This window comes from Macadamia integrifolia, chromosome 11 (assembly GCF_013358625.1).
Source record: "Macadamia integrifolia cultivar HAES 741 chromosome 11, SCU_Mint_v3, whole genome shotgun sequence".
Lineage (NCBI taxonomy): Eukaryota > Viridiplantae > Streptophyta > Magnoliopsida > Proteales > Proteaceae > Macadamia > Macadamia integrifolia.
The window spans coordinates 10,825,935-10,853,304 of NC_056567.1; the positions used below are offsets into that span (position 1 = coordinate 10,825,935).

Below are 27,370 nucleotides of genomic sequence, written 5' to 3' on the forward strand. Positions count from 1 at the left end.
CCCCCAGCCCCACCCCCGCCATAAAAAAGAAAAAAAAGACCCTTCCGTTATTTACATCGTGTATCTCCGTCACTTGTAGTCATTTTCTTATACTAAAACACTACCATATATTTTTCATTTTCATGGTATGTCATAGTCTCATTGTCTTTGTGAAAGCATGAAGTTTTCAAACTGAACTGGGGCGATCACAATCTAAGGTCTCAATTGACAAATAGTTGCCACCTAAATTGAGGTCTATGACCCATATGTTTCACACAAGAAAACTATTGACTCCACTCCAAACTAATCCAATCAAAGGTTGAGTTCATATCAAAATTGTGGCCCAAGAAAGGTGTTTGGCACCTCGGTCCACTCTTCTGAATCGAACTTTGACCATTGACATAATAAACAAATCTAAGCTATATGGATCATGAATAAAAATTAAATTGAAAGGGGAGGAAAGAAAATACTCACATCCATCTAATTGTGTTACACGGTTAGTATACTAAATATAAACAAATATCCTTTATAAACAAAAAAAGGTAAATAAATAAACAAAACCTTAATATATAAACAAGATGGTAAACCTAGACTATAGTTAGGAAAATACTGGAGATTACTATATGTTTATGAATATGACATATATACATTTAAAACATGAATATCAAACTTAAGCAGGTACTGAAAATATAAAACATAACAAATGAAAATATTGCTTTTACGGATAAACAGGACCAATTATTTATGAACAAATAACCAGAAGTTGAAGGTTGTGAATGAACATCAGAGATCTTTGACTTGGTTTGTTGAAGCATATAGAGATAGAGGAATCAAAGGAGCTTTTATACTGGTGAAGGGAGTTATATCATTGACTGTCATACTTGAGGTTATAAAATAAATAATATAAGATTGGAGGAGAGGTGTTCGTAACTTGCAATGCAAGAAAGATTGAATGAACACACATATACACACACACACACACACAAAAAAAAAAAAAAAAAAAAAAAAAAAAAAGAGAAGGTAAACATAGGATTTTAGGGATCGGTGAATGAAATGTGTGGATAATTGATTTTTATGTTTTCCCCTTGTGATTACTACCCATTTCATAAGTAATATATGGATTTGTAATTTAAGTTAACCCTTAATCACCTTACCCAATCCTTGATTTTGGTTTTGATTCCAAAATCTCCTCATTTTTATCGTGGTCAATTAATGTTCTTGTCATAAATGGCTTAGTAAGGCTTGCTGGCCACATCCTTCCAGTAAGAGGACATGAGTCCTTTAGCATTGCTTCTTTTTTAAAATATTTAATGTTGACTCTCTATTAACTACTAGTGCTAAAATATTATGTCAATCGTGGACCATGCCAAATCTAAAAAATGGTGACTTTAGATCATATCTCTAATAAGTTGCTAATATAACATTTTCTTTTATGAAAAATTTAGGTACTTCATTTCTATTATGACCACTTCCCAGTCTTTTGGTTGCAAAAGGAAGAAAATAGTTACGGGGTGAGTGAAGTGAGAAACAGAAACAAGTTACTCTATGTTACGATTTTGTCAAATTATTACAGTCAATTATTCTTATTAGTTTTTTCGCTAAAAGGTCATGTATATTAACAAGAAATGGAAAAATTTTACAATGAACCCGAAATACCGGGAAAAAATATAAGAAAATTGAAACTACCAAAGAAGTCCTAGAAACTCTTCCCCACCTTCGGTATTGCCATTAGCAGGGAGGAGGACCAGGCATCAAGAAGATAGAGACACCCTAGTAGAATCTATAACGCGACCTGCCCATCGCATCATCCCGAAAATACTGTAATATCTTCGAAGGCCAGATCAAAGTTGTGGAAGATTCCACATTCTTGGCAGCCGTATTTGCTAGAAAATCTGCTATGGGATTAGCTTCCCGATAGCAATGAGTAATTTTCTAGCAAATACTCTTCAGGAAAGAGAGAAGAGAGGCCCACCTTTGCAACACAAACCACGGCACCAGACCCCGTTGCACCATCATAACCACTGATACCGAATCACATTCGATCCACAGAGACTTACAATTCATCTCCCTCGCTCTTTCTATACCTTCAATCAATGCATAAAATTCAGATTGGAAGCTAGATGCATTTCCTAGAAGGAGCTATAGTACAAGACCATCTGCGCAGTACTATCCCTTATAATTCCACCGGCCCATGCTCTTCCTTGGTTGCCCAGAGACGAACCATCACAATTTATGTTCCACCATCCTTCAACTGGTGGCAGCCAAAATATCTCCCGCACTCCCTTAACATGCCTTTTTGGGGCCATTATATTCAGCCTGTAGCACCGTTGCAGATCCAGGCGCGATTTTATTCTATCACGCTTTCCTGGACCACGCCTTTGTACCTCATCCATGATGCCTTTGACAATCTGAGTAAAGGAGCATCTTACCCTCCCTGAATCTCCTTGAGTTCCTCTCCATCCAAATGAAAAATGGAATTAGAATCAAACCCGCCATCCACATCTGAGACAGACCTACAGTGCTAGAGGTTTGAGTCCACCATTGAACTAGTTCTGCCAAATCTGCCCACTGCATTTGCCAATGAAACCCAAAAGCCTCAGCGAAGGAACTCCATACAAAGACAACACCCTCACACTCCCAAAAAAGATGAGGCAGTGACTCCTCCGCCTTGTTACAAATCTCACATCTGGAGACAAGGAGAACCCCTTTCCTTTTCACCTTATCATCACAGGGCAATTTACCATGCATAAGCTTCCAACCAAAAACCGATTGATGAGGAAGTAGGTCAGCCCCCCACACAACCTTCGCCCAGTTGTCCTTTGGTTTTCTTTTCCTTAGAGCCTCCCAAGCCGATTTGGTGGTGAAATTGCCTAATGAAGAGCGGGACCAGCAACATTTATCTTTCTGCTCCAACGGTAATGAGATATCTTTGATCTCCCTGATAATACCTTTTAAGAAGTCCGAAGAGGCTCGAGGGAGAGACCACTAGCCATCCACAATAAATTCAGCTACTTTACATGAATTATTATGGAAATGAGAGGGAGGGAGGGGAGATCGCTCTGCAATTGACAAAGGGCCCAGCCATCTATCATGCCAAAAAAGAATGTCCTCACCATTCCCCACCATCCAACGCTCAGAAGAAGAGACAAACTTCCACATCTTTGAGATGCCTTTTAAAACCGAGGACGACTTATACCCCTTCTTGAGGTCACCACCATCGTCCATGAACCTTGCTCTCAAGAACTTGCTAAAAGCTGTCTCTTCATGTTTCATTTGCCACATAAGTTTACTAAGCCCCGCACAATTCACCTCCCTGAGTCTTCTGATTCCTAGGCCCCCTTCAGACATGGGTCTACACACGTCCTTCCACTTAACCGATATTTTCTCCACTGTATCAATCTCCCCTGACCACAGGAAGTTTCGGATCCATCGCTCCACTACTTTTATCACCGACTCAGGCCACCAATAAATTGAAAAGTTATGGATAGGCATACCTGAGATGACAGACCGAATCAGTTCAGCCCTACCTGCCATGGACAACAGTTTGCCCTTCCATCCCTGTAAACGAGCCTTGATCTTGTCCATCAAGGGGAGAAGCCTATCTTTTTTGACAATGCCTTTGAAAATTTCCACCCCAAGATACTTCGTAGGCAACATACAAATTGGGATTCCAATTAAGTTCGCGATAAACCTCTTCCTATGGGGGGCAACTTTGCTAAAGAAAATTTTACTCTTGTCTAGATTGAACTTTTGACCTGAGTAAAGTTGATATTTGTGGAGGAAGTCACACAGACATTTAACATGTTTGGCAGCGGCATTTCTGAATATAAAAATGTCATCCGCAAAGAGCAGATGACTAGGAACCACAGCCCCTCTCGGCCCAGGGAGAGCCTTTATTTTCCCCTCCTTCAATAAACCATTCAAACCCTTACAAAGAACTTCCTCTGCTAGGATAAATAGCATAGGGGAAATTGGATCTCCTTGCCTCAAACCCCGCTCCACACCGAAGTAGCCTACTGGACCACCACTAAACAAAATAGAAATTCTAAATGAACTCAAAATCTCATGAATCCAGCTCAACCATACCTCCGAGAAACCAAACCTCTTCAACACCGCAAAGAGGAAGTCCCATGACAGCGAGTTGTAGGCCTTTTGCACATCCACCTTGATCCCCATCCCACAACCCCTAACAGAGGTGTGTAATAAGTTTTCCAGCTCCGATGCCAAGCTAATGTTTGCTCAAATTATCTTACCCCTTTGGAACACCCCTTGTTCTTCCGACACCAAGCGAGGGAGGAGACAGGAAAGTCGCTCAGCCATTATTTTTGACAGCACCTTACAAAAGAAGTTTGCCATACAGATGGGGCGAATCTTATCCAAGGTTCCTGCCCCTTCCACCTTCGGGATTAAAGTCACCCAACTATTGTTCACCCCATTGGGAAGCTTACCACCTCTGAAAAAGGCATGCATAGCCTCACAAAAATCGACGTCGACAATTTCCCAACACTTCTTAAAGAAGGCTCCAGGGAAACCATCAAGGCCCGGTGAGCTCTCTAGATCCAAACTCCAAACCACCCTCTTTATTTCGTCCATCTCAGGGAAAACTTCTAAAGCCAATGAGTCTTCTCTATTCACCTCCTGGGGGATGACCTGAAGTAGTTCCGAATAAGTTTCACATTGATCGGCCTTATGGAAGTCCTGAAAATAATTTGAGATATATTCTGCCAACTGACCCTGCTCTGAAACCATCGATCCATCTTGTTTCTTCAGCGATCGAATACAATTTTTGGCACGTCGCACCTTCACTGATAAATGGAAAAACTTTGAATTTCTGTCACCTAATTTATCCCACTTACAGCGGGCTTTCTTTGCCCAAAGTTTCTCATGTAATTCCACAGCTTTCAAGAGCTTTGTTTTTGCCTCTGCTTCCTTAGAAAACAATTCATCCATCATACCAACTTGGTCAATGGACTGCTGCACCTCCACCACCACATCAGTAGCTTCCTTGTGGGCCAAATCAACATTTGGAAATGTTTGTCTTGCCACCCCTTAAGCACACCCTTCACAGCCTTTAATTTCTGGACCAGCCTTCCAATTGGGCCCCCCCTTACGTCCCTATGCCACACCTCCCTCACGAGCTCCTCAAAAGACCCATCATCCATCCAAAACCGATGGAAGCGAAAAGGGGCATTCCTAGCCTTAGGCGCTGCCGCTGAAAAGAGTAAAATAGGTGCATGGTCTGACACTGACCGATGGAGGACTTGTTGCTGCAATCACCAAAAACATCTAACCAACGAGCATTGAAGAAACTTCGATCGAGCACTGCTGCCACATGACCTGTACGTCTATTATTCATCCAAGTGAATTTAGGTCCCTGAGAAGGGGTTTTGATCAATTCACATGCATCCACCATCACCTGAAGCTCCGTCGCCGCACCCACATTAAATCTACCTAGACCCCGCTTCTCATGGGAGTAGAGCGTGGCATTAAAGTCACCAATGATTGCCCATGGAAGGGAGGAGGAGGCTAATGCAACCAAATCCATCCATAAATTCTGACGCTCAGCCCTAAAGCAAGAGGCATGAATCATAGACACCAACACCATCTGACCATTACATTCCAGAGAGACTGAGATCAGCTGCTCCGAGGACTGAACGACCACCGGGCGCCTTAAGGAATTTTTCCAAATAATCCAAAGATTAGGAACCTTATCGCGACGAGAATTATGAATTAATTCTGCCCTGAAGCCAAGGTGAACAAAAAGGGCATAAGGGAAGGATAGAGAGTCCACCATGGGTTCCGCTATGCAGACCACCTCTGGAGTGAGGTCAAGCAAAAATTTTTGCAATGCTCTAGCAGACGCTGCCTTCTTAACTCCCCTGATATTCCAAAAAAATATCCTTATAGGAATCAATTTTTCTGTATAGCCTTATCAGACCTCGAGGTCTGACCGCCACCTTGCTTCGATTTTCCCCTTTTATCCTCTACCACATTCCCTTTTTCTGCCAATGCTGCCACTTTATCCACAGCCAGATCCCCCATCCTAGCCATCTCCCTTCTACTCAAAGTAGCAGTCGATGAAGACACGGGCACTCCGTTGTCATTGGAACGGCCACCTTTACTCGCCAACCCACCACGTGAGCTCCCTAAAGCTGTCCTTGACCTTTTGGGTCTCGATGAAACTCTCACAACACCTTGAGTCACCACGGCGCAGTCGTCCTCAGGAGGCATCACGGCTGGTTCATCGATAGAGTGAATCCCAGTCTAGTTTGGTTCTCCTCCATCAACTGCATCAAGTTGGTCTGGGTCCAATTCCATCTCAGAACCTAAATCTGAATCAGACCAGTCCACATCATCCTCAGTCGAATTTGAGTCATCATCATCCGAAGAATCCGTATTGGATTCCTCTCCTTCCTATGCGAACTCCTTTGGAACGGTTTCCATGCCACCCGCCTCCTTATCCTGTGATAATATTTGCTTACCCGAATTAGTATGGGTAGGATTGTGATTTGAAGCAATCAAATCAATTAGGATCTCTCCCCTCTCCATAGAAGAAAACCGAGAGGAACTAATGGTGGTAGGCACGGATTCAATCCCTCTCCCTTCAGTGTTTTGAAAGTGCTGCTGAACATTTGAATTTTTTGGCATTAAATCATGTCCAAATCTTTCCATAGAGGTATCATTTCGACCCAGTGAGTCACCCCTACCCGAGTCAACTCTATCTTCTTCATACACCGCTCCAGGAAGGCCCTCCTTGTCCATAGGATTTTGCTGCTCATCATGAGCCTTCTTTTCACGGCATGCATGCACTTGATGCCCCAACTTTTTGCAGAAGCCGCATTGCCCCAGAGAGTCCTCATAGAGCACCTACTACTTAAACTAGAATAAGTTCTCAGTTCCAGGTTGCCTACATTCGACCTGGATTTCATCAAGCCTTGGTGCCCCCACCTCCATCTCAACAAGGACTCGAGCATAGTTCCCATATAGAACATTTTTGGTGCGGTGATCAAGTGCAACTGGCCACCCTAACGCCTTGGCCATCGTCAATAGAACCTTCTCATGCCAATATTCTAATGGCAGATCAGGAAACCGCACCGGAACTAGGGCCTTGTTGATTTGTTTTTCATGGATACAAAAATCCGGATGCCATCGTTGAAAGCAAACATACTGCCTTCCAACCTTTACAGGGCTTCGCCTCCACATCAGAGCCATATCCCCTTCAGAATCGAACTGGAAGATGGTGAAACCTTTTCCCATAGGCACCATCTTTACCTTTCCTTTCAATTTCCAAATCTCCCTGGCTTCTCTGCGAACGTCATCCAGTGAGATAAAACGAAAATTGATACGACCGATCAGGGAAAATTTGTACTTGTGTAAGCGATCCTCATACTCCTCCTGAGGTATGATCACTTTCGTTGAGTTTCCGGCATGAACGGGCTCAGGTAGATCATCCACCACTGGCAAAACTGTATCTACTGTCTTGGCAAACGATTTTTGAGCAAGGTGATTTCCACTCTGTATCCCTTTGTCCAAAGCAAGCTCTTCCGAACCAACAATGGAGGCATATGATTTCCTTGCCACCCCTGTAATGGCCACAGAACCACTTCCCCCCTCCTCCATAATGTCTCCCATGGACACTGCCGGCACCGAGGAAGGGAGGGCCTTCCAAAAATCAGTCAGCTGGAGTTGTCTTCCCCTATCCTGTGCTAGTCCACCTCCAGGGTCATCACTAGGACTTCCTTCCGCCATCAATTATTCTTATTAGTTGAACTTTGGTATTTTAACTCCTTTTGGTTTTGATCCAGGATGTTAATTTTGACATTAACTATTGCTTTATAAGATGATTATATAGAGACTTATAAAAATAATTCATTATTATTTTAAAATATTTCAATTGGTATGTGGAAGAAATAGGTTAATTCAACAACTTTTTGTTCAAGTTCTCGTGGAGTCAAATTCTTATCAATATGAGTCAAGGGAATGGTGAGGAAAAAGACTCTTTTACTTTGATTATGATCGACTGAATATCTTTCATAAAGAATCAAAGGAAGATGCAATGATTTTTTTCAAAGAAACCCAACGAAAAATACTTACTATTTCTACTTCTCTATCAAACTGATCTTACCACTACCGACATTCCACGGAATTGTGCACTGAAAATAATAGATAATGAAAATACATATGATCCCATAAAAAGACATACCAATCCTTAAGAAAAAAAAAAAAAAACATTTTCTGAGACTAAATAAGGATATATGATTCCTAAAGAGAGAACTGAAAGTTTCAACCAAAAAGAAGGAAGTTCTGTTTTCAGTGGTGGCCAAGTGAGAAAAGCATAAGAAACTACCCTTGGGAGGCTAACAATAGTTGGAAACAACTGCAAATACCCCGTAGGCTGAGCCAAAAAAAGGAGGAATCCAGTCAAGGAGGGCTTGCGTTTGATCGGCTAGTTCGCGAGGTAAGAGCAAACTAAGCTGATGATTAGTGGCTCAATGAGAGACTAATCAACTACACTGGGATTGTGACATATCCCAGACTCCTATAAGAGGCAACAATGGGCATTAACAGGCGAAAGCTTTATGAAAGGCCCACAGGTTGTAAACTTTCTCTCTCAGAGAAGAAGCAATGACAATATTTAGGGAATAAGCAATTGTGCCAACAGTCGTAGTAAAATAGACAATGCAAGTGTTATCTAGAATAATTGGACGTAAAGCATTTGTAGGTGGCACTTGAAGTTCACCATCAATTCCAAGGCTCCATCCTGGATAGACCGTGAGACTACTAAGCTAGAGAGTATGGTAAGGATAAAGAAATTTTTTGGTAGAGCAGTAAAATACATAGAGATCGAAAAGAACACCAATGACAAAAGCACTATGCTAACATTGAGAGACGAAAGCTAGGAAAGCGAATGGATACTAGGTGTTGTGCATATACCCATGCAATTTTGTAGTTAGTGCATTAAGTATCGTGCTTGAGGAATATGTTTGTAAGAAGAAAAATCATAAAGAAATTGATGGGCCACACACAACCAATGGAGAATGTGGTTTAGTTTGATATAAAGTGAAGAATTGTATTAGTGGTAACTTGACATGCCATGAATCTTAAATGATTCTTTATTGGATTTTAAAGGCCAAAACTCCATGAACCCCAAGGTGTTGGTCTATTGGTGAATTGTCATGGGTAAAGCATCTTACTATGTTTGAATCACGTTGACACCACCTTTGGGCCACTCATAACTAGATTGATTTGGCTTTCTGGTTAATGCCGATGATGACATGGTCCAGTGATTGTGGGGTAGGCTGAAACTGAGGGAATAATCAGGCTGAACGCATGGAAACCCTCATTAGCAACAAAAAAAAGGGCTAAGACTTCATAGTTCTTATGGACTAACTTGTTGAAATTCCATTCCTACCAAAAAAAAAAAAAAAAAAAACTTGTGTGAAGTTCCATCCAAAAAACGGAAGAATTATAAATCTCCAAAACAATATATAAGAATATCATAAATGGAGGCATTGCGACGCTCATCAAAGGGGTCGTTCCCCACCCAAGAGCTACGTTACCATATTTCGAATTCAATTGTTTCAATAACTCCCCTAGATCTGTTTGCTTTAGATGAATTTTAGAACTACCCTCAATGCTTTGTGTAGCCATAAATTCCATTCTATTGGTTGAGGTCTGTTTACTTCTTATACCATTTCATTGTAAGTAAATGATTTTATTGGAGATCCGTTATAGACTTAAATTGTATAATATTGAAAACATCCCTAGTCACCATCTATACATCTGGATCACTCGTAAGTTTTACTGGGAACACCTTATATACCACTTTTGGGTCACCCCCTTAACAATTAAGAGATCCATTCAAGGAACACGAGGACTAATTGAACTAATAACCCCCAACAAATAGGGCTCATTACTTCAATTTAGATACTCAAAAATCATTTCATCTTTTTAATTGGAATGTTAAGCAATTCTCCAAAAAGATAACATAAAAAATTATCCATAGAGTCGAGAATGCAAGGTAACAATACTCCCATATATTCAATCATGGATTATATTTATAGCTTCTACACTTGTTCATTTGGGGTCATATCATCTTGCATATAAAAAACAGAGCAAGAGTTGAAGAAAGGATGGTGATTCAAATTAATATTTTTTGGGTACCATATCTAAAGTCACAAAAACCAAATAAATGCCAAAGATACTAGAACAATGCCATATCAGACTACTTGTCTCCTTGTAATTTGATGTCCAATTTTTTGAATGTTTCAAATTCTATTTGAGCATCCAACTATTGGTCAATCCCAGCAAAAACATCTCTGAACAAGGTTTTAGTGTCATCCAAATGTGTCTTAAAAAGAAGAGCAAAAAAAAAAAAAAAAAAAAACATACCCAAAAGTAAAAACAGCCCTTGGACTGTTACAAAAAATACCATCAAATTCAAAGTAGCATGATCCAATTCAAAAATTTCACCCAATTGAGCGTATCTAGAATATTTCTCCATAGTAACAAGATCACTATAACCGACCTCATTGAGTTCGCCACCATAGAACACAACATTTACACCAATTTGTTCAATACTATACTTCCATTCTACCTTTCTATAAGGAATATTTGGTTCTCCCAATTTCATCTCCATCTATCAAAACTGCTGAAAATGTTATTTTAAAAAAAGTATTTGATGCCAATAGTATCAAAATATATATATATATATATATTCAGTAATTTGATGATGTCTTTTAAGAAAAAAAGTGAAAATTACGAAGAATATTACCACTTGTCACGTGTACCCAAATGTCAATAACAACTACCCATACAAATGGCTGGCCAAGTGGATCCTACAATACCACTAGTATCATTGAAATTTAAAAATTACAAAAAATATGGTTGCCTTTTGAGGGAAAAAGAGTTAAGGATTCTGCACTTTTTTTTTTTTTTTTTCATTTATCACTTGTGACATATATATCGGCGAGAAATACCAATTCAAACCTTTACAAAAAGAAAAAAAACCTATTCAAATGCCCGCCCCATGTAAATCGAGCTTGCTAACATGCTTTAGCCTTCATGTGACAAAAACCTGATGTTGTTTGTGTATTTATTCAAGATGTGAGTGGTAGATAGATTTTACCAAAAAAAAAAAAAGAGTGGTAGATAGAGATTTTCCACCCTCTTCATTTTTTTTTTTTTGAGAGAGCGATCTCAATCTATCATTTTATATCTCGGGGTGAGGAATGGGCAGAAATTCTTTGTTTATGTAAGAAAGTGATCCCACTGAGTGTCAACCTCCATTTTGCATTTCAATCATTGAAGTGTGAAAGATTCCGAGATTCAAATTTTATTTTAGGAATTTTTTCTTTCTATGATAGAGTGTGGTCGTATACCTAGACCGTATACCTAGACCGTAGTTAGTAAGTTTGGGGAAGGCAATACTACAGGAACGGATACATATGACAATTAAATGGACCATACGATAATAATACGTTTAAAAAAATCCGGTGTAATAAAACACATACGGCAATGATATGCTACGTGTTTAATACGTGCTTAATACGGTTGCTCTGTAAAAATCCGGGAGCAAAAATCCAGGACTAAAAATGATTGTTTGAAACTAAGTTCTAATATACCATGTTTTTGTGGACACTAAAATCCAATCTGATTTTCCAATTTGAAATCATTTCCCATTCTTTTGAATTTTCACATTTAATATTAATTAAATTTAACCCCTAAAAAAGGTATGGTAGAAAGAACTAAGAGGAGAATATATCATCTCATCTCGTAACTTTTACATGTTCTCTTCTTCTTCTTGGTACGAAAACAAGGTTTAAGAAGATGGAGGATAAGTGTTTGCAATCGTTCACCCCAGAGATGTGCTTGGGTATTCTTCAAATTTCCATGGGGGTACAATCTAAGATCGGTCACGGACCAATTTTAAGGCTCAAGAACCTCCTCCCTTCAACTCCTTTGATTTCTCAAACGCAGAATTGCAAGAACAGAGGGAGGAGAACACCCGTGTCATTTTCCTCTTTCTAATTCTTAACATTGTCCGACAGCAACTATGTTTGTAAATAATTGTCGGTCCAATTCATATAGCGATTGTATGCTAAATTTCCTAGAAAGGTTTTCATTTCAACCCCTTTTGGAGAATCCCACCCTTGGCCATCTTTGTGTTGGTGTATGATGTCTTGTATTCCGTCACAGTTTAATCCAAGGAGTATTGGTACAGCGCCTCGACAGGCAGGACGACGGTCTTGCTAACCGATTAGAGGGCCGTAGGGGTTGTAAGGGGATAGGAGGCCTCCTGAATAGTAGGGGCCCCCCGTTTAAATTTTTTATTTGAGAGCAATTGTGTACTTTTCGGATTAGGGTTTTTTCATTATATATTTGTAGCGAGGGTTTCTTTCTCTATAATACAAGTAATACTGAGAAGTGTGAGGGACGAGCACTGTAATCCTATTCTCCATTGACAGTAAAGCAGGATCTCATCTCACCGGGGACGTAGGCAATCTTGCCAAACCTCGTAAATATGTGTGCATTGCTTGTTCTTATTTTTCCATTATCTTCTGCATCATTTTAGGATTGCGTTTCTACAAATTGATATCAGAGGTCTAGGATTTCATTTTCTAGGGTTCACTATCACGATGGCAAGGAAGGGATCGAATGTCAAGTATGATATCGAGCGGTTCAATGGGAAGAGCAACTTCACCCTCTGGCATCAAAGGATGAAAGATCTTTTGATACAACAGGGTTTGGTGAAAACATTGTTGGGGAAGTCAAAGAAACCTACATAAATTACTGACGAAGATTGGGAAGAGATAGAGGAAAAGGCGGTAAGTGCTATTCAATTGAATATTTCTGATGATGCCCTACAATATGTTGTGGGTATCGAATTTGCACCATAGTTATAGGGGAAACTTGAAAGCATCTACATGACGAAGTCCTTAACGAAAAAGTTATTCATGAAGAAGCAATTGTATTCTCTATAGATGGAGGAATGTACTGATATATTAGAGCATCTTAACATGTTCAATCAGATCATAAGAAAACTTGCAAACCTGGAGGTTAAAATCGAGGATGAAGATAAGGCGTTACTGCTGTTGTCGTCGCTCCTAGAATCATATGATCACCTGGTAATGACTCTCTTGTACCGGAAGGAGACCCTTGAGATGGATGAAGTCGCGACTACCCTCATGTCCAATGATACAAGGAAGAAGGCCAGTAGTATGAAATCTCAAGGTGAAGGTCTTTTCGGAGTGACAAATAGTAGGAAAGAGGGAGATCAAATCAAAAAGGGTCTGAGAAGAGTCGATCAAAATCAAAAGGAGCAAAAACAAAGGTCTCTTATTACTATTGCAAGAAGGAAGGTCATATGAGAGAGAGTGCTTAAAGAGGAAGGCGGACTTGAAGAAAAAAGGTGTAGATAAGACATCTGAGGAAGCTAGTGTGGCTGACAGTTCAGATGGAGATGATGGAGATATACTCTCTATATCATCGGGTAAGAATCAACCTTTTGATTCTTAGATTTTAGATTCTAGATGTTCATATCATATGTGTCTACATAAGGATTGGTTTGATACATATCAACCATATAATGGTGGGTTTGTCCTAATGGGTAATGATGTTGTATGCAAGACCATTGGGATAGGCACTACCAAAATCAAGATGTTTGATGAGATAGTAAGAACTTTAGTAGATGTGAGATATATACCAAAATTAAGGAAAAACTTAGTATCTTTGGAGGACTTGACTCAAATGGCTACAAATACATAGCAGAAAGTGGAGTTCTCAAAGTTATTAAAGGTGTCATGGTTGTCATGAAGGGACAACTAACTGGAAACCTATACAGACTCATAGGGAGCACAGTTATAGGTGAAGCATCTGTAATTACAGATGCTAATATATCTGTAGCATATGCGGTTAGAGCATATGGGGGAAAAAGGATTGATGGAGCTTCATAAAAGGAAACTGTTAAAGGGAGTGAAAACTTATAAATTAAACTTCTGTAAGTATTGTGTGTTCGGAAAACAATGCAAGATTAGTTTCAAAACTACAAAACATAAGCGTAAAGGGGTGTTTGATTATGTACACAGCGATGTATGGGGTCCTTCAATAATAAAATCTAAAGGTGAGGCAGAATACTTCGTGACCTTTGTTGATAATTACTCAAGGAAAGTCTGGATCTCCTTCATGAAGCATAAAAGTGAGGTGTTCACTAAATTTAAGGAATGGAAGGCTGAGGTAGAAAGGAAGACAGGAAAGAAAATTAAGTATTTGCGAACAGATAATGGAGGGGAGTACACGTACAAGCCATTTCTAGAATTCTGTAAAGCTAAAGGGCTTATACGTCACTTCACGGTTTCAAAGACACCACAACAAAATGGTGTAGCTGAAAGGATGAATTGAACACTTCTAGAAAGAGTTCGGAATATGAGCCTGAATGCAGGGTTGAGCAAGAGATTTTGGACAGAAGCAGTGAATATGGCATGTTTCCTCATCAACAGGTCTCCATCAAAGGCGATTGATTGTAAAATTTCCGAAGAGGTATGGACAGAAAAACCAGTAGATTATTCTATTCTAAAAATATTTAGTTGTTCAGCCTATGGACATGTTGAGAGTGAGCAGCATTCCAAGTTAGACTCAAAGTCTAAGCAGTGTATCTTTCTTGATTTTAAGAAAGGCATAAAGGGATTCAAGTTGTGAGATCCAAATTCACAGAAAGTTGTGGTTAGCAAGAACGTTGTGTTTGATGAGTCTCATATGATGAAGTCAAATTTCAATTCACAAGCAGTTGATGAAAATAAAGAAGGTTCTACTATGTAAGTAGAGTTATGTGAGTAAAAAAAAACAAGAGAGAATGAGTCATCCAGTGACATACTAGGACAACAGGAAGCAGTAGAAGTTTCCTATACTGTGGCAAAGGATAAAGGGAAGCGTACTCACAAAGCACCTGTGAGATACGAGTTTGAGGACATGGTTGCCTATACCCTCACTGTAGGTACAGGTGATCCATATTCCTACCATGATGCTTTGAGTGATACACAACATGATAAATGGATGGCAACTATGATGGAGGAAATGGAGTCTCTACAGAAGAACAAGACTTGGGAGATTGTGGAAAAATCCAAGGGAAGAAAAATCATTGGGTGTAAATGGGTCTTTCATAAGAAAGAGGCAGCATCTGAGAAGGAGCATTAAAGGTATAAGGCCAGACTTGTAGTAAGGGCTATGCACAGAAGGAGGGGATAAATTACAATGAAATATTCTCTCCAGTGGTAAAACACACTTTGATCTGAATATTACTTGCTTTGGTGGCCATGTATGATTTGGAGTTTGAACAACTTGATGTGAAGACTACATTTCTTCATGGTGACTTGGAGGAACATATTTATATAGAACAACCTGAAGGTTTCAAGGTGCAGGGAGAGGAAGACCATGTTTGTCTACTTAAGAGGTCGCTTTATGGTCTTAAGCGATCTCCTAGGAAGTGGTACAAGCGCTTTGATTCTCACATGATGAAGATTGGCTACACAAGAAGTGAGTATGATAGTTGTGTTTATTATAAAGTGTCAAGTGATAATTCCATTATTTTGTTGATGCTTTATGTTGATGACATGCTCATTGCTGCAAAGAACAAATATAATATAGTCTCTTTGAAGTCTTTGTTGAGTGCTGAATTTGAGATGAAGGATCTTGGTGCTACTAAGAAGATCCTTGGCATAGAAATCCTTAGAGATAGAGATGCAGGTAAACTTTGGATAACTCAGAAGAGGTATATTGAAAAGGTGCTAGAGCGTTTCAACATAGAAAAGGCTAAGCCGGCTAGCAATCCATTAGCTAGCCACTTCAAGTTGTCTGAAAGTGAATGCCCTACAACACATTAGGAGGTGGAGCAGATGTCTCAGGCCCCCTATGTTAATGCAGTTGGGAGTCTCATGTATGCTATGGTTTGTAGCAGGCCGGATTTGTCTCATGCAGTCAGTGTTGTTAGCAGACACATGAGTAATACAGGGAAGGAGCATTGGAATGCAATTAAGTGGATCTTTAGATATTTGAGCAAGATTAAAGATATAGGTGTTATGTTCAGTGTTAAGGGAAGCTCCACAGAATTGGCGGGTTATGTTGATTCTGACTATGCCAGTGATTTAGACAAGAGGAGGTCTACTATAGGATATATATTTAAATTGGCTGGTGGATCTCTATCATAGAGGGCGATGCTTCAGTCTACAGTTGCATTGTCCACTACAGAGGCAGAGTATATGGCGGCAGTTGAGGCTGCCAAGGAAGGAGTTTGGTTGACTGGATTGGTTCATGAGTTGGGGTTGGAGCAAGGAGGTACAATGTTACATTGTGATAGTCAGAGTGCCATACATCTTATAAATAATCAGGTGTTTCATGCAAGGACAAAGCGTATTGATTTGAGATTTCACAAGATCAGGGAGCATGTGTTAGAAGGCAGTATTCACTTGAGAAAAATTCATATAGATGTTAATCCTGCGGATACGTTTACCAAGCCAGTTACTACAGAGAAGTTTGAGTCCTGTTTGGACTTGATTAATATTACTTATTGTTGAAGATGAGGGATTCACCAAACAGGTGCGGGTTTGTACCTCTGATGAGGTATGGGGATGAAGACATCTACATGTTATCTTTACAGGAGGCTCAACAGAATTCAAGCCAAGGTGGAGATTGTTAGTGTATGATGTCTTGTATTCTGTCACAGTTTAATCCAGGGAGTACTGGTATAGTGCCTCGACAGGCAGGATGGTGGTCCTGCTAGCCCGTTAGCAGGCCGTGGGGGTTGCAAGGGGGCAGGAGGCCCCCTGGATAGTAGGGGTCCCTCGCTCTAATTTTTTATTTGAGGGCAATTGTGTACTTTTCAGATTAGGATTTTTTCTCTATATATTTGTAGTGAGGGTTTCTTTCTCTGTAATGAAAACAATATTGGGAGTTGTGAGGGACAAGCGCTGTAACCCTATTCTCCATTGATAGTGAAGTAGGATCTCATCTCACTGGGGACATAGACAATCTTGCCAAACATCGTAAATCTGTGTACATTGCTTGTTCTTGTTTTTCCATTATCTTCTGCATTGTTTTAGGGTTACGTTTCTACACTTTGTCCATGTGAGTCATCTCTTATGAAACTTTCTTGCTTCTCGTTAAAAATTATTTGCAGATGCAATCGCTCTCGATTGGATTTTCAACTACCAATGGGAAGAGAAATGGAGAAGAGGAAGGGTTGATTGGGTTTTCAACAATCGATGGGAAGAGAAATGGAGAAGAGAATGAGAGAAAGGGGTATTGATGTCTTACTTATCGCTCTCCATCGCTAGCCACAGAGATGGAGGAGAAGGGGTCACTGGGGCAAGGGTTCGTCCTTTTTTTGGTTTACTTAGATGAGGGAAGAAGAAGGGTTATATTGTCGAACGATTAGAATTCCTCCTAGAAGACAAGGGTCGGGAATCGGGATTTGGCCCATTTGGGTTAATCTCAAATTTTTTTTTTTTTACCCAAAAGTTTTATTGAGTATGTAATGTATTATATGAGTATTATTCGTGTATAATACGGTTATCTTTAAAATCCATGTATTAAACGGTTTTTTTTTGAATTGATACTCCAAATTACGAACTTTTGAATTAAACGTTCGGATGCACATATTATACGCGTATAATACACATATTTTGCTAACTATGACCTAGACACATAAGGAGTGGAATGATCAATCCCCCCTAAAAAGGTAAACTACGATTCCTTTATTGATACTTCTTCATGTGCTGTCATTGCCCTTACGCAGACTTAGAAATCGTATTTCTTCCCAGAAAACACTTCTCCTATTATTTTTTATTACAAACATGGGAAGGTTGGTCATTTGTAACATATCTTGTTTGATTACAATGATTGACGATACGTTTCTATTTTTTTGAGTAGAACAATTAATGATACGTACCAAGCCTATTTTTGTAAGAGTTTCCCATTATATATGGCCATCTACTGTTCTTTCTTTCCTCATGCCTGAGTAGAACAGTTTGGTAGTGGTGATTTCCGCGTGACTAGTGAATGGAAAGTTAGAACTGAGAGAGAGAGAGAGAGAGAGAGAGAGAGAGAGAGCCTACTATTATTTCTCTTTACAAACGCAGTCGCATGAATCCTTGTTTCATGTTAGAAGATAACTGTGGTTTGTAGTATTTAATAAGAATGGCCCTTGAACGTAGCACTGTGTGCATGACCGGTGCAGCTGGTTTCGTTGGTTCTTGGCTTGTCATGAAGCTCCTACAAAAGGGTTACCTTGTTAACGCTACAGTGCGAGATCCTGGTCTTGTCCCTTCTCTTCTCTTCACTAACTGCGCTTGCTCTCTATTCTTCTTCTTTTCATTTCTGAACTGATGACTATAGTCTATAAGGAAGATGCTTTTATCTTTTTTGTATTAAAAAAAGTGAAGTAAAATACAATATATTTTCCTCTGGTTGAACTCTGTTTTAAATGTGAATGAACAATAACTGCAGGCAATGTGAACAAGGTGAAGCATTTGCTGGACTTGCCTCATGCTGAGACACGTTTGAAGTTATGGAAAGCAGACCTAGTTGATGAGGGGAGCTTCGACGGAGCCATCCAAGGTTGCACTGGAGTCTTCCACGTTGCTACTCCCATGGATTTCGAATCCAAAGATCCCGAGGTGAGCCAGGACATCTGTTTCAATGGAATCTCTTTATCCATGCATAACGAATTGGTATAGTATATCGAATCATTGATACCGTAACATATGATAAAGTTAGAATTAGAACTCAAAACATAAAAAAGAAGCTAGACACTCTCACCTTCGGCATTGTCATTAGCAGGAGGGCCTAGCTCATGCTATAGAGGATCTTTACTGTTCATATGTTCAGCAGAAGGGCAGTAAGAATTACAACTCTTTCGCTTTTTTTGCTTGTCGGCTCTATTATCACAAAATAGCTACCACATTACAATTTACGACCATCATTTTTGAGGTAAGCTACATAGGTGGTACCTGTTGGGATACGATGTTTTGTATTCTGTTGTTTGCATAGGAGGGCTGATTGTTAGGACTCTTATGTGGGCTTAACTGATATTGATTGACCCATTGGGCCCAAGAGAATAAGGACCACTCTAATTAGGAAACTTCTAGCCCTATTCTATTGTGGGAATGGATTAGGGTTTAGGAATTCTATTATATATAGAATATTGACGGTCCCTGCAGCTATTACTTTCATAATAATATTTTTGGAGCACTGCTTTCTCACAAAGCTAGTGTAGAGACAGAGAGAAGATCCCATAGTAAGCGGCTGTAGAAGATCTCAGTAGAAGGACCCATATTGCGTGGTTCTTCATCATAATTCGTGGTACAAGCGTCAACCTTGATTTAGGGACTTTATTCACGCTCAACGGGTATGTGATTGATTTCTTTCCATTATTCATTCTTGTATTCTATACACTATAGGTAATTCAAATGATTCTAGGATTTAGAATCACTAACAATTGGTATCAGAGCCTACACTATGGTGTTAGAATCAAGAAATTATGTAAGAAAAAAAAAAAGATTTGGGTTTCTATTTATGAAAATCATTATTTTACTCTTACTTAAAGATCCCGTGTGGGAAAACTTTCTTCACGGAAGTTGTAGAGCACGAGAAGACGGTCGCGGCGGTATACTGCACGTCACCGGAAACCTCCGGACGCGCTGGCACGCGCCGCCATAAATTGGCTACCGGAGGAGAGAGAAAAAAAAAAAAAAAACAAAAAAAAAACGGCGGCGAGTCATCGCCGGGTCAACTCGGAAACCCTACCTAGTTGACCCGGGATGCAGTGGGTCAACTCATGACCCACTCGGTCAAAGGTTGACCGGGTCGTTGACCCGGAACTAATTTGCCCGAACCGGTTGACCCGGATTGATTTTGATTCAAAAAAAAAAAAACAGTAACTTCAAACGGCTCGTACGGGCAAACGGTGAAGAATTTTTCACCCTGGTTTTTTGCGTTGAGTCCAGTTTTTCGTGCTCTTCGTTTTGATATATTATGAGCCTAGTTTTGATCAACTTTTATGATCTATTTTGTATAAGTTACAAGTATGGGTGTTTAATGATTCTTTATAATTTTTCTATTAATTGGAAGAAATGAAAGAAAATCAACTTATACATTACTTGCATATCAGAATATGAACTTGTTTATTCTTGGTAATGTAGTTCATGCTTTTGTTTATGAATATTTTTTTATTCATGGTTAAACAATCCCACTTTTAGCTGCCGGAATGAATTTGTAGACTATTACAGTAAGATTGGGTGGAATCCACCAAAGTGGTAAAGTTCAACTTTATTGTAATAGAATACAAATCAAAGGTCTTCTTTGTCTGAAAAAACAGAGAATAATGGTTGGTAGCAAGGTTGCTAATGTTCACCCAAAGGTGACATTATCAAAGAAAAGTTAAAGCAAGAAAAAAAAAAAGGGATTTCTCAACCTAGAAGATGCTGTCCATCCAAAGATGGCGGTACTTTTCGAAAGTTAGAAGAAGTCTCGCAGTAATAGCAGAAACTTGAGTGGACCAGTATGTTTCAGACCCAAAGGTCAGAAATGTAGTTCCGATTGACACTCATGAAGTAATTGATACTTGAGCATGTAATGTTTAATTTAGCTAATTGTTACATGCTTATTCTTTTACATATATGTCTGTATATTGAATAGAATATTCTTTATTAAAATATTCAACAGGATGTCTTCTAGTTTTGGTGTACTTGATATTCCTAAGCTTACTGGGGATAATTTCAACAAATGGATGGAAGACTTAGAGGTCTACATGATTCTCAAGGACCTAGACCTGTGTACTAGAACCACCAAACCAGCTGAACCTACTGCAACCAGTACCCAAACTGAGAAAGGGGATTATGACAAGTGGGTCACTGCAAATAGGAAATCCTTGGCTGTTATTAATAGTGCTTTGCCTGAGTCTATCAAGGATAGTGTTGCTAAAAAGGATACTGCTTCTGAGTATTTGGCTGCTATAAAAGCTAAGTTTGATAGCTCTAAGAAATCACAGGCTCACGATCTCATGAGCCAATTGACTGGGGCTAGATTTGATGGAGTAGGAAGTGCTAGAGAGCATATACTGGAATTGATTTCCCTAGGAAACAAGATCAGAGGTACAGGTATTAACTTTGATGATGACTTCGTGGTCACCATTGCCTTGAATTCTCTACCTGAGAGCTACAAGACTCTTAAGACTACTTATAACACATTGAAGGATAAATGGGGTCTTGATGAATTGATCACTGTGGTAACCCAGGAAGAGGGAACAATTAATAGGACCAAAGTTGAAAGTGCCAATCTTACTCAAGGTAAGACTTCATCATCTATGGGACCTAACAAAGGGATCAAGAAGTTCTTTAAGAAAGGAAAATTCACTCAATTTAAAGGAGGGAAAAACAAGAAGGGAAAACAAAATTTCAAAGAATCAGGGGTACAAAAAGACATGAGTGGCATAGAGTGTTTTTGGTGCAAGGCCAAAGGACACATGAAGAAGGATTGTTTTAAGAGGAAGACCTACCTTGAGAAAAAGAAGGATGATGGTATGAATCTATCCTTAGTATGTTTTGAATCTTGCTTGATTAATGTACCAATTGATTCATGGTGGTTAGATTCTGCGTCATCTATTCACGTCACTCATTCCTTGCAGGGGTTCCTAAACAGGAGGGTGCCAAGCAAGGATGAAGTGACGGTGTTCGTGGGCAATGGAGCTAGAGTTGAAGTGGAAGCCATAGGAACTATTAGATTATTTTTTTATTCAGACTCATTTATTGATTTGAAGGATGTTGTTTATGTTCCCTCTATGAGGAGGAATTTGATTTCAGTTTCTAGACTTTGTTCAGATGGTTATTCTGTTAATTTTAATCAAGTTGGATTTTGTTTATTACATGATTCTATCTCTATTGGTAGTGGTACTCTTGTTGATGGGCTTTATAGATTGAATTGTAATTCTTCATGGGTTCTGAATGTGGGAGTGAAACGGTCTCTGATTGATGAGAAATCCTCCATGTTGTGGCATAGAAGGTTGGGTCATATTTCAATCAAGAGGATGAAAAGATTGGTAAAGGAAGGGATATTAAAAGATATTGATTTTTAGGACATGGAAACATGTATAGATTGCATTAAGGGAAAGATGACAATCTCCAGGAAAAATGATGCTACTCGCAGCATTGAAGTATTAGACCTCATTCACACTGACATCTGTGGGCCTTTTACTGTCCCTACACTCACTGGGCACCGTTATTTCATAACTTTTATTGATGATTGGTCAAGATATGGGTATGTCTTCCTTATTAGTGAGAAATCTAGTGCTCTAGATGTTTTCAAGATTTTTAAAGCTGAAGTTGAACTTTTCCACTCCAAGAAGATCAAAGTGGTCAGATCCGACAGGGGTGGAGAATATTATGGGAGAAGTGGTGATTTTGAGCAGTTGCTTGGTCCTTTTGCAAAATTCTTGCAAGAACAGGGATAGCTCCTCAATATTCCATGCCTGGAACACCTCAGCAGAATGGAGTAGCTGAAAGAAGAAATCGTACTCTGAAAGACATGGTCCGTTCTATGGTGAGCAATACCACCTTACCAGAATCCTTATGGGGAGAGGCACTTAAAACTGCTGTTTACCTTCTCAATAGAGTGCCAAGCAAATCTGTGAATAAGACTCCCTATGTCTGGAGTAGCAGAATACCTAGCCTTAGACACTTGCGAGTGTGGGGATGTCAAGCAGAAGCCAAAGTCTTTAACCCTCAAGAAAAAGTTTTTGACTCAAGGACTACAAGTTGCTATTTTGTGGGATACCCAGAGAGGTCTAAAGGGTATAGATTCTATTGTCCTGGTCCAGGACACAAAATTGTAGAGACCACTCATGCTAGATTTGTTGAATGCAATGAAGAGTCTAGAACTCCTCGTAATTTCTCTTTTGAAGAAGGGGAGTATGACACTCCTAAGATAGCACCTGTTGAGTTGAGAAATTCACTTATTGATCTCAATCCCATCCTGTCTGATGATACAGTCACTCAAACTCCAATTGAATATGATTTGCAAGTTGGGACAGATATTGCTATTACAGACCCACTTTCACCTCCTGATACCGCTAATATTGGTAGGCTTCCACCTGAACCTATAAGGAGGTCTACTAGAGTGCGCAAGTCTTCTCTGCACTCTGATTATGTTTCTTATTTGAATGAGTGTGAGTTTGACATAGGACAAGAAGAAGACCCTGTTACTTTTCTTCAAGCAGTTAATCATAAGCATTCAGACAAATGGGTAGAAGCAATGAAGGAAGAGCTGTTATCCATTAGCAACAATGGAGTATAGGAATTAGTGCAAATTCCAAAGGATTGTAAGGCTATTGCATCTAAGTGGGTTTTCAAAACCAAGACAGATTCTCAAGGTAGAGTAGAACGCTACAAAGCTAGACTCGTGGCAAAGGGTTTTACTCAGCGAGAGGGGATAGATTACAAGGAAACCTTCTCACCTGTCTCATCAAAGGACTCATTCAGAATTATCATGGCCATTGTTGCCCATTTTGACCTAGAGTTACATCAGATGGATGTGAAAACAGCATTTCTGAATGGAGAGCTGTCAGAGAAGGTGTACATGAGACAACCTGAAGGTTTTGAGGAAAATGGTAAAGAGGACTTTGTTTGTGTGCTGAAAAAGTCTCTTTATGGGTTAAAGCAAGCATCTCGACAATGGTACTTAAAATTTGATCGAGTTGTGACTTCTTTTGGTTTTGTAGAGAATCCAATCGATCAGTGCATATATCTGAAACTCAGTGGAAGTAGTTTCATCTTTCTTGTGCTCTATGTGGATGACATTCTATTGGCTAGCAGCAACAAAATCTTATTGATGGAGACCAAGGGTTTTCTTTCAGAAAACTTTGAAATGAAGGACATGGGTGAAGCAAGTTATGTGCTTGGAATCGAGATTAGTCGTGATAGGCCGCGGGGGTTACTTGGGCTATCACAACAGGCATATCTTGATAAAGTTTTAAAGAGGTTTAACATGTCTAAATGTTCTGGTGGTGAAGCACCCATCAGTAAAGGAGACAAGTTGAACAAGCAACAATGTCCAAAGAATGATATTGAGAGGAGCTCAATGAATGACAAGCCTTATGTCTCTGCCGTTGAAAGTTTGATGTATGCACAAGTTTGTACTCGCCCTGACATTGCCTTTGCAATTAGTGTACTTGGCAGGTTTCAATCTGATGCTGGTTTGGCTCATTGGACTGCAGCAAAAAAGGTTATGCGCTATTTACAGCGGACAAAGGACTTCAAGCTAGTGTTCAGTAAATCAAAAAAATTTGAAGTTGTGGGGTATTCTGACTAGGATTTCAGTGGATGTACTGATGATAGAAAGTCTACCTCTGGATACATTTTTATATTGGGAGGAGGAGCTATTTCTTGGAAGAGTGCCAAACAAACTATTTTAGCTTCATCCACTATGCAAGCTGAGTTTGTGGCACTTTATGAAGCTACCAAGCAGGCAGTGTGGCTGAGGAATTTTATATCTGAACTGAAAGTTGTAGATTCCATCTCTAAGCCTTTGCATTTGTGGTGTGACAATATTTCTGCTGTTTTCTTTGCAAAGAATAACAAGAGATCTAGCAGCTCCAAACACATTGAAATTAAATATCTTGTGGTTCGCGAGAAGATCAACACTGGGGAGATCGCTGTTGAGCATATTATTACTGAAGAGATGGTTGCTGATCCTCTGACCAAAGCTCTTCCAGTGGGAATTTTTAAGACTCATGTTTCTAACATGGGTGTGATGGAATCTTTTGATATGCTTGTTTAGTGGGAGTTTACTTATCCATAGTGGTATTGTAATAAGCATTATTTTGTTAGATCATACATTATGAGCACAATCTATATTGAGGATGTTTACTTTCCAGTATAGTGTTCATTTATATTTTCTCTCATCGTATTGTTGTATGATTATTGTGGTTTACTTTGACATGTCACAGTTAATGGCGGTATTTAGCCAAGTTTCGTGATTTATGGCAGTATTTAGCCTAAATCCATGGAGATGGTTGTTAACCATAGGCTGTATGCCAAAGTGAGATATTAATACAAGAAAATGGCGGTTTGCCTAAGTATTGATTAAGATAGGCTCTACCTGTGAGGTTTTCAAGGTAGGCTGGTCTTTAGATCAGGAACGGACCTATAAGGAAGGATATATCTTATGTGATCACAGTTATGATATAATTCCTTATATCTATGTTTCCAGGCGATTTGAATTGATAATTTTCTGTTGTCTGTAACATTAGATAGTTATATGCCGTATATTGAGGTGTATTTTCTACTATTGTTCAACAATGGAGATTATTGATTGGATCAAAGTTTGTTTTGAGTGGTATTTAATCTTGGGATTATTTGGCTAGATGTCAATGGGAAGACATCAGTATCAGTGTAGCCCAAGTGGGAGATTGTTAGGACTCTTATGTGGGCTTAACTGATATTGATTGACCCATTGGGCCCAAGAGAATAAGGACCACTCTAATTAGGAAACTTCTAGCCCTATTCTATTGTGAGAATGGATTAGGGTTTAGGAATTCTATTATATATAGAATACTGATGGTCCCTGCAGCTATTACTTTCATAATAATATTTTGGGAGCACTGCTTTCTCACAAAGCTAGTGTAGAGACAGAGAGAAGATCCCATAGTAAGAGGCTGCAGAAGATCTCAGTAGAAGGACCCATATTGCGTGGTTCTTCATCATAATTCGTGGTACAAGCGTCAACCTTGATTTAGGGACTTTATTCACGCTCAACGGGTATGTGATTGATTTCTTTCCATTATTCATTCTTGTATTCTATACACTATAGGTAATTCAAATGATTCTAGGATTTAGAATCACTAACACTGATTCCATAAGGCAGTTAGGAGGTTAGTTTCATAAGGCAGTTGAATCAAGTGTTCCACCTTGAATCAGACTAATCGGTACTGATGGCTTTAATTTGTTGTGGCTTGGTTTGTTTTCTTGATTAAGAATGAGGTGATAAAGCCGGCAGTGAATGGGATGCTGAACATCATGAGGTCGTGTCTCAAGGCAAAGACAGTTCGGGGGATTGTATTCACTTCATCAGCCGGTACTGTTATGGGACAAGAACGGCCACTGCCCAAATACGACGAGAGCTCATGGAGTGACTTAGAATTCATTACGACAAAGAAGATGACTGGATGGGTACGTATGCTCCTATCTCTCAAATTTCAACTAGAGATAGAAGCATATTATTCTGTTCATGTATACAGCGACCCTGCCTTTCCCTAACAGTTTGAGCTGTTAAGTAAAACAGTGGTGAACATCCTTGAATCCCATATTACTCTCATATTTTCTGTGCTCAGATGTACTTTGTCTCTAAGACATTATCGGAAAAAGCAGCATGGGACTTTGCTGAGCACAACAATATGGCCCTGATCGCCATTATACCAACACTTGTGGTTGGGCCATTTATCATGCCTTCAATGCCTCCTAGCTTAATAACAGCATTTGCACTAATCACTGGTGAGGTTACTCATTCATTATCGTTGTTACCCATCAAAGGTTATGTTTGGATGTGAAAAAAAAAAATTACAAAAATAATCATTGATTTATGTATCTATCTCTTTTTTTAAATTCATTTTTTTTTTGTTGAATTTTTTCTTTTCTCGACATCCAAACATAGTCGTAAATCTTATAGTGTTGTGACCCATTTTTTAATTTTAGAAAATGAAGCTCATTACTCAATTCTAAAGCAAGTTCAATTTGTGCACTTGGATGACCTTTGCAATGCTCATATCTTCTTGTTTGAGAACCCTGATGCGAAGGGAAGGTACATTTGCTCTTCTCATAATGCCACCATCATTGATCTCCCAAAAACGTTGAGAGAGAGATTCCCAGAGTACAACGTCCCAACTGAGTAAGCTCCATCCTCACTTGTGTACATGATATGAGTTTAAAATCTATATATGAACCTCTAAAAAGCCAGATTATAGCCTAATAAATGTTGGGCTTTTGGTCAAAACAGACATTAATACTAGTGGTAGTTGTCATGCAGGTTCAACTACGAAGGAGAAAGCTTGGAAGTAGTTGCTTTCTCGTCTAGAAAACTTACAGAGCTTGGATTTGAGTTCAAGTACAGCTTAAAAGACATGTAAGTAGAAGCCATTGAATCAGCTAGGGAGAAGGGATTGCTTCCCCTTTCTAAATCAAAATCTAAGGAACCTGAAAAAACCAATGATATCTAAGAGGAATTGAAAGGAGGTGTGAAGAAGGGGAATTAAGCACATCATCATCTCTTCATCAATTTTTTGAAGTATTTTATGATTTTCGCCAAATGACGTAGTCATATATGTCCATGATTTCACTCATATTCTGCAGTA

The 27,370-nt window shown here is 39.3% G+C and overlaps 2 protein-coding genes across 2 annotated transcripts; one reads left to right on the forward strand and one right to left on the reverse strand.

Annotated features, from left to right (window-relative positions):
• Positions 1 to 4,218: 4,218 nt before the first annotated feature.
• Positions 4,219 to 6,210, reverse strand: LOC122092905. The gene is made up of 3 exons (XM_042663208.1): positions 5,918 to 6,210; positions 5,230 to 5,858; positions 4,219 to 5,027 (listed from the first exon to the last, which is right to left on the reverse strand). The coding sequence occupies exons 1-3, from the start codon at positions 6,208 to 6,210 to the stop codon at positions 4,219 to 4,221; spliced, it is 1,731 nt and encodes a 576-aa protein (XP_042519142.1).
• Positions 6,211 to 18,168: 11,958 nt separating this feature from the next.
• On the forward strand, positions 18,169 to 27,145 carry LOC122094122 (dihydroflavonol 4-reductase-like). Its single transcript, XM_042664812.1, has 6 exons — positions 18,169 to 18,286; positions 18,478 to 18,647; positions 25,998 to 26,192; positions 26,354 to 26,513; positions 26,715 to 26,907; positions 27,046 to 27,145. Exons 1-6 carry the CDS (start codon positions 18,169 to 18,171, stop codon positions 27,143 to 27,145), a joined length of 936 nt encoding a protein of 311 aa, XP_042520746.1.
• Positions 27,146 to 27,370: the final 225 nt, after the last annotated feature.

Excerpts from the sequence above, each read along its gene's own strand:
- LOC122094122 (XM_042664812.1), top strand. The coding sequence starts at position 18,169 with ATGGCCCTTGAACGTAGCACTGTGTGCATGACCGGTGCAGCTGGTTTC. Across the intron at positions 18,648-25,997 it reads TCGAATCCAAAGATCCCGAG|AATGAGGTGATAAAGCCGGC; the intron begins GTGAGCCAGGAC and ends TTCTTGATTAAG. Across the intron at positions 26,193-26,353 it reads CAAAGAAGATGACTGGATGG|ATGTACTTTGTCTCTAAGAC; the intron begins GTACGTATGCTC and ends TTCTGTGCTCAG.
- LOC122092905 (XM_042663208.1), bottom strand. The coding sequence starts at position 6,210 with ATGCCTCCTGAGGACGACTGCGCCGTGGTGACTCAAGGTGTTGTGAGA. Across the intron at positions 5,859-5,917 it reads GGTGGCGGTCAGACCTCGAG|GGGAGTTAAGAAGGCAGCGT; the intron begins GTCTGATAAGGC and ends TTGGAATATCAG. Across the intron at positions 5,028-5,229 it reads CAGCAACAAGTCCTCCATCG|GGGTGGCAAGACAAACATTT; the intron begins GTCAGTGTCAGA and ends GGTGTGCTTAAG.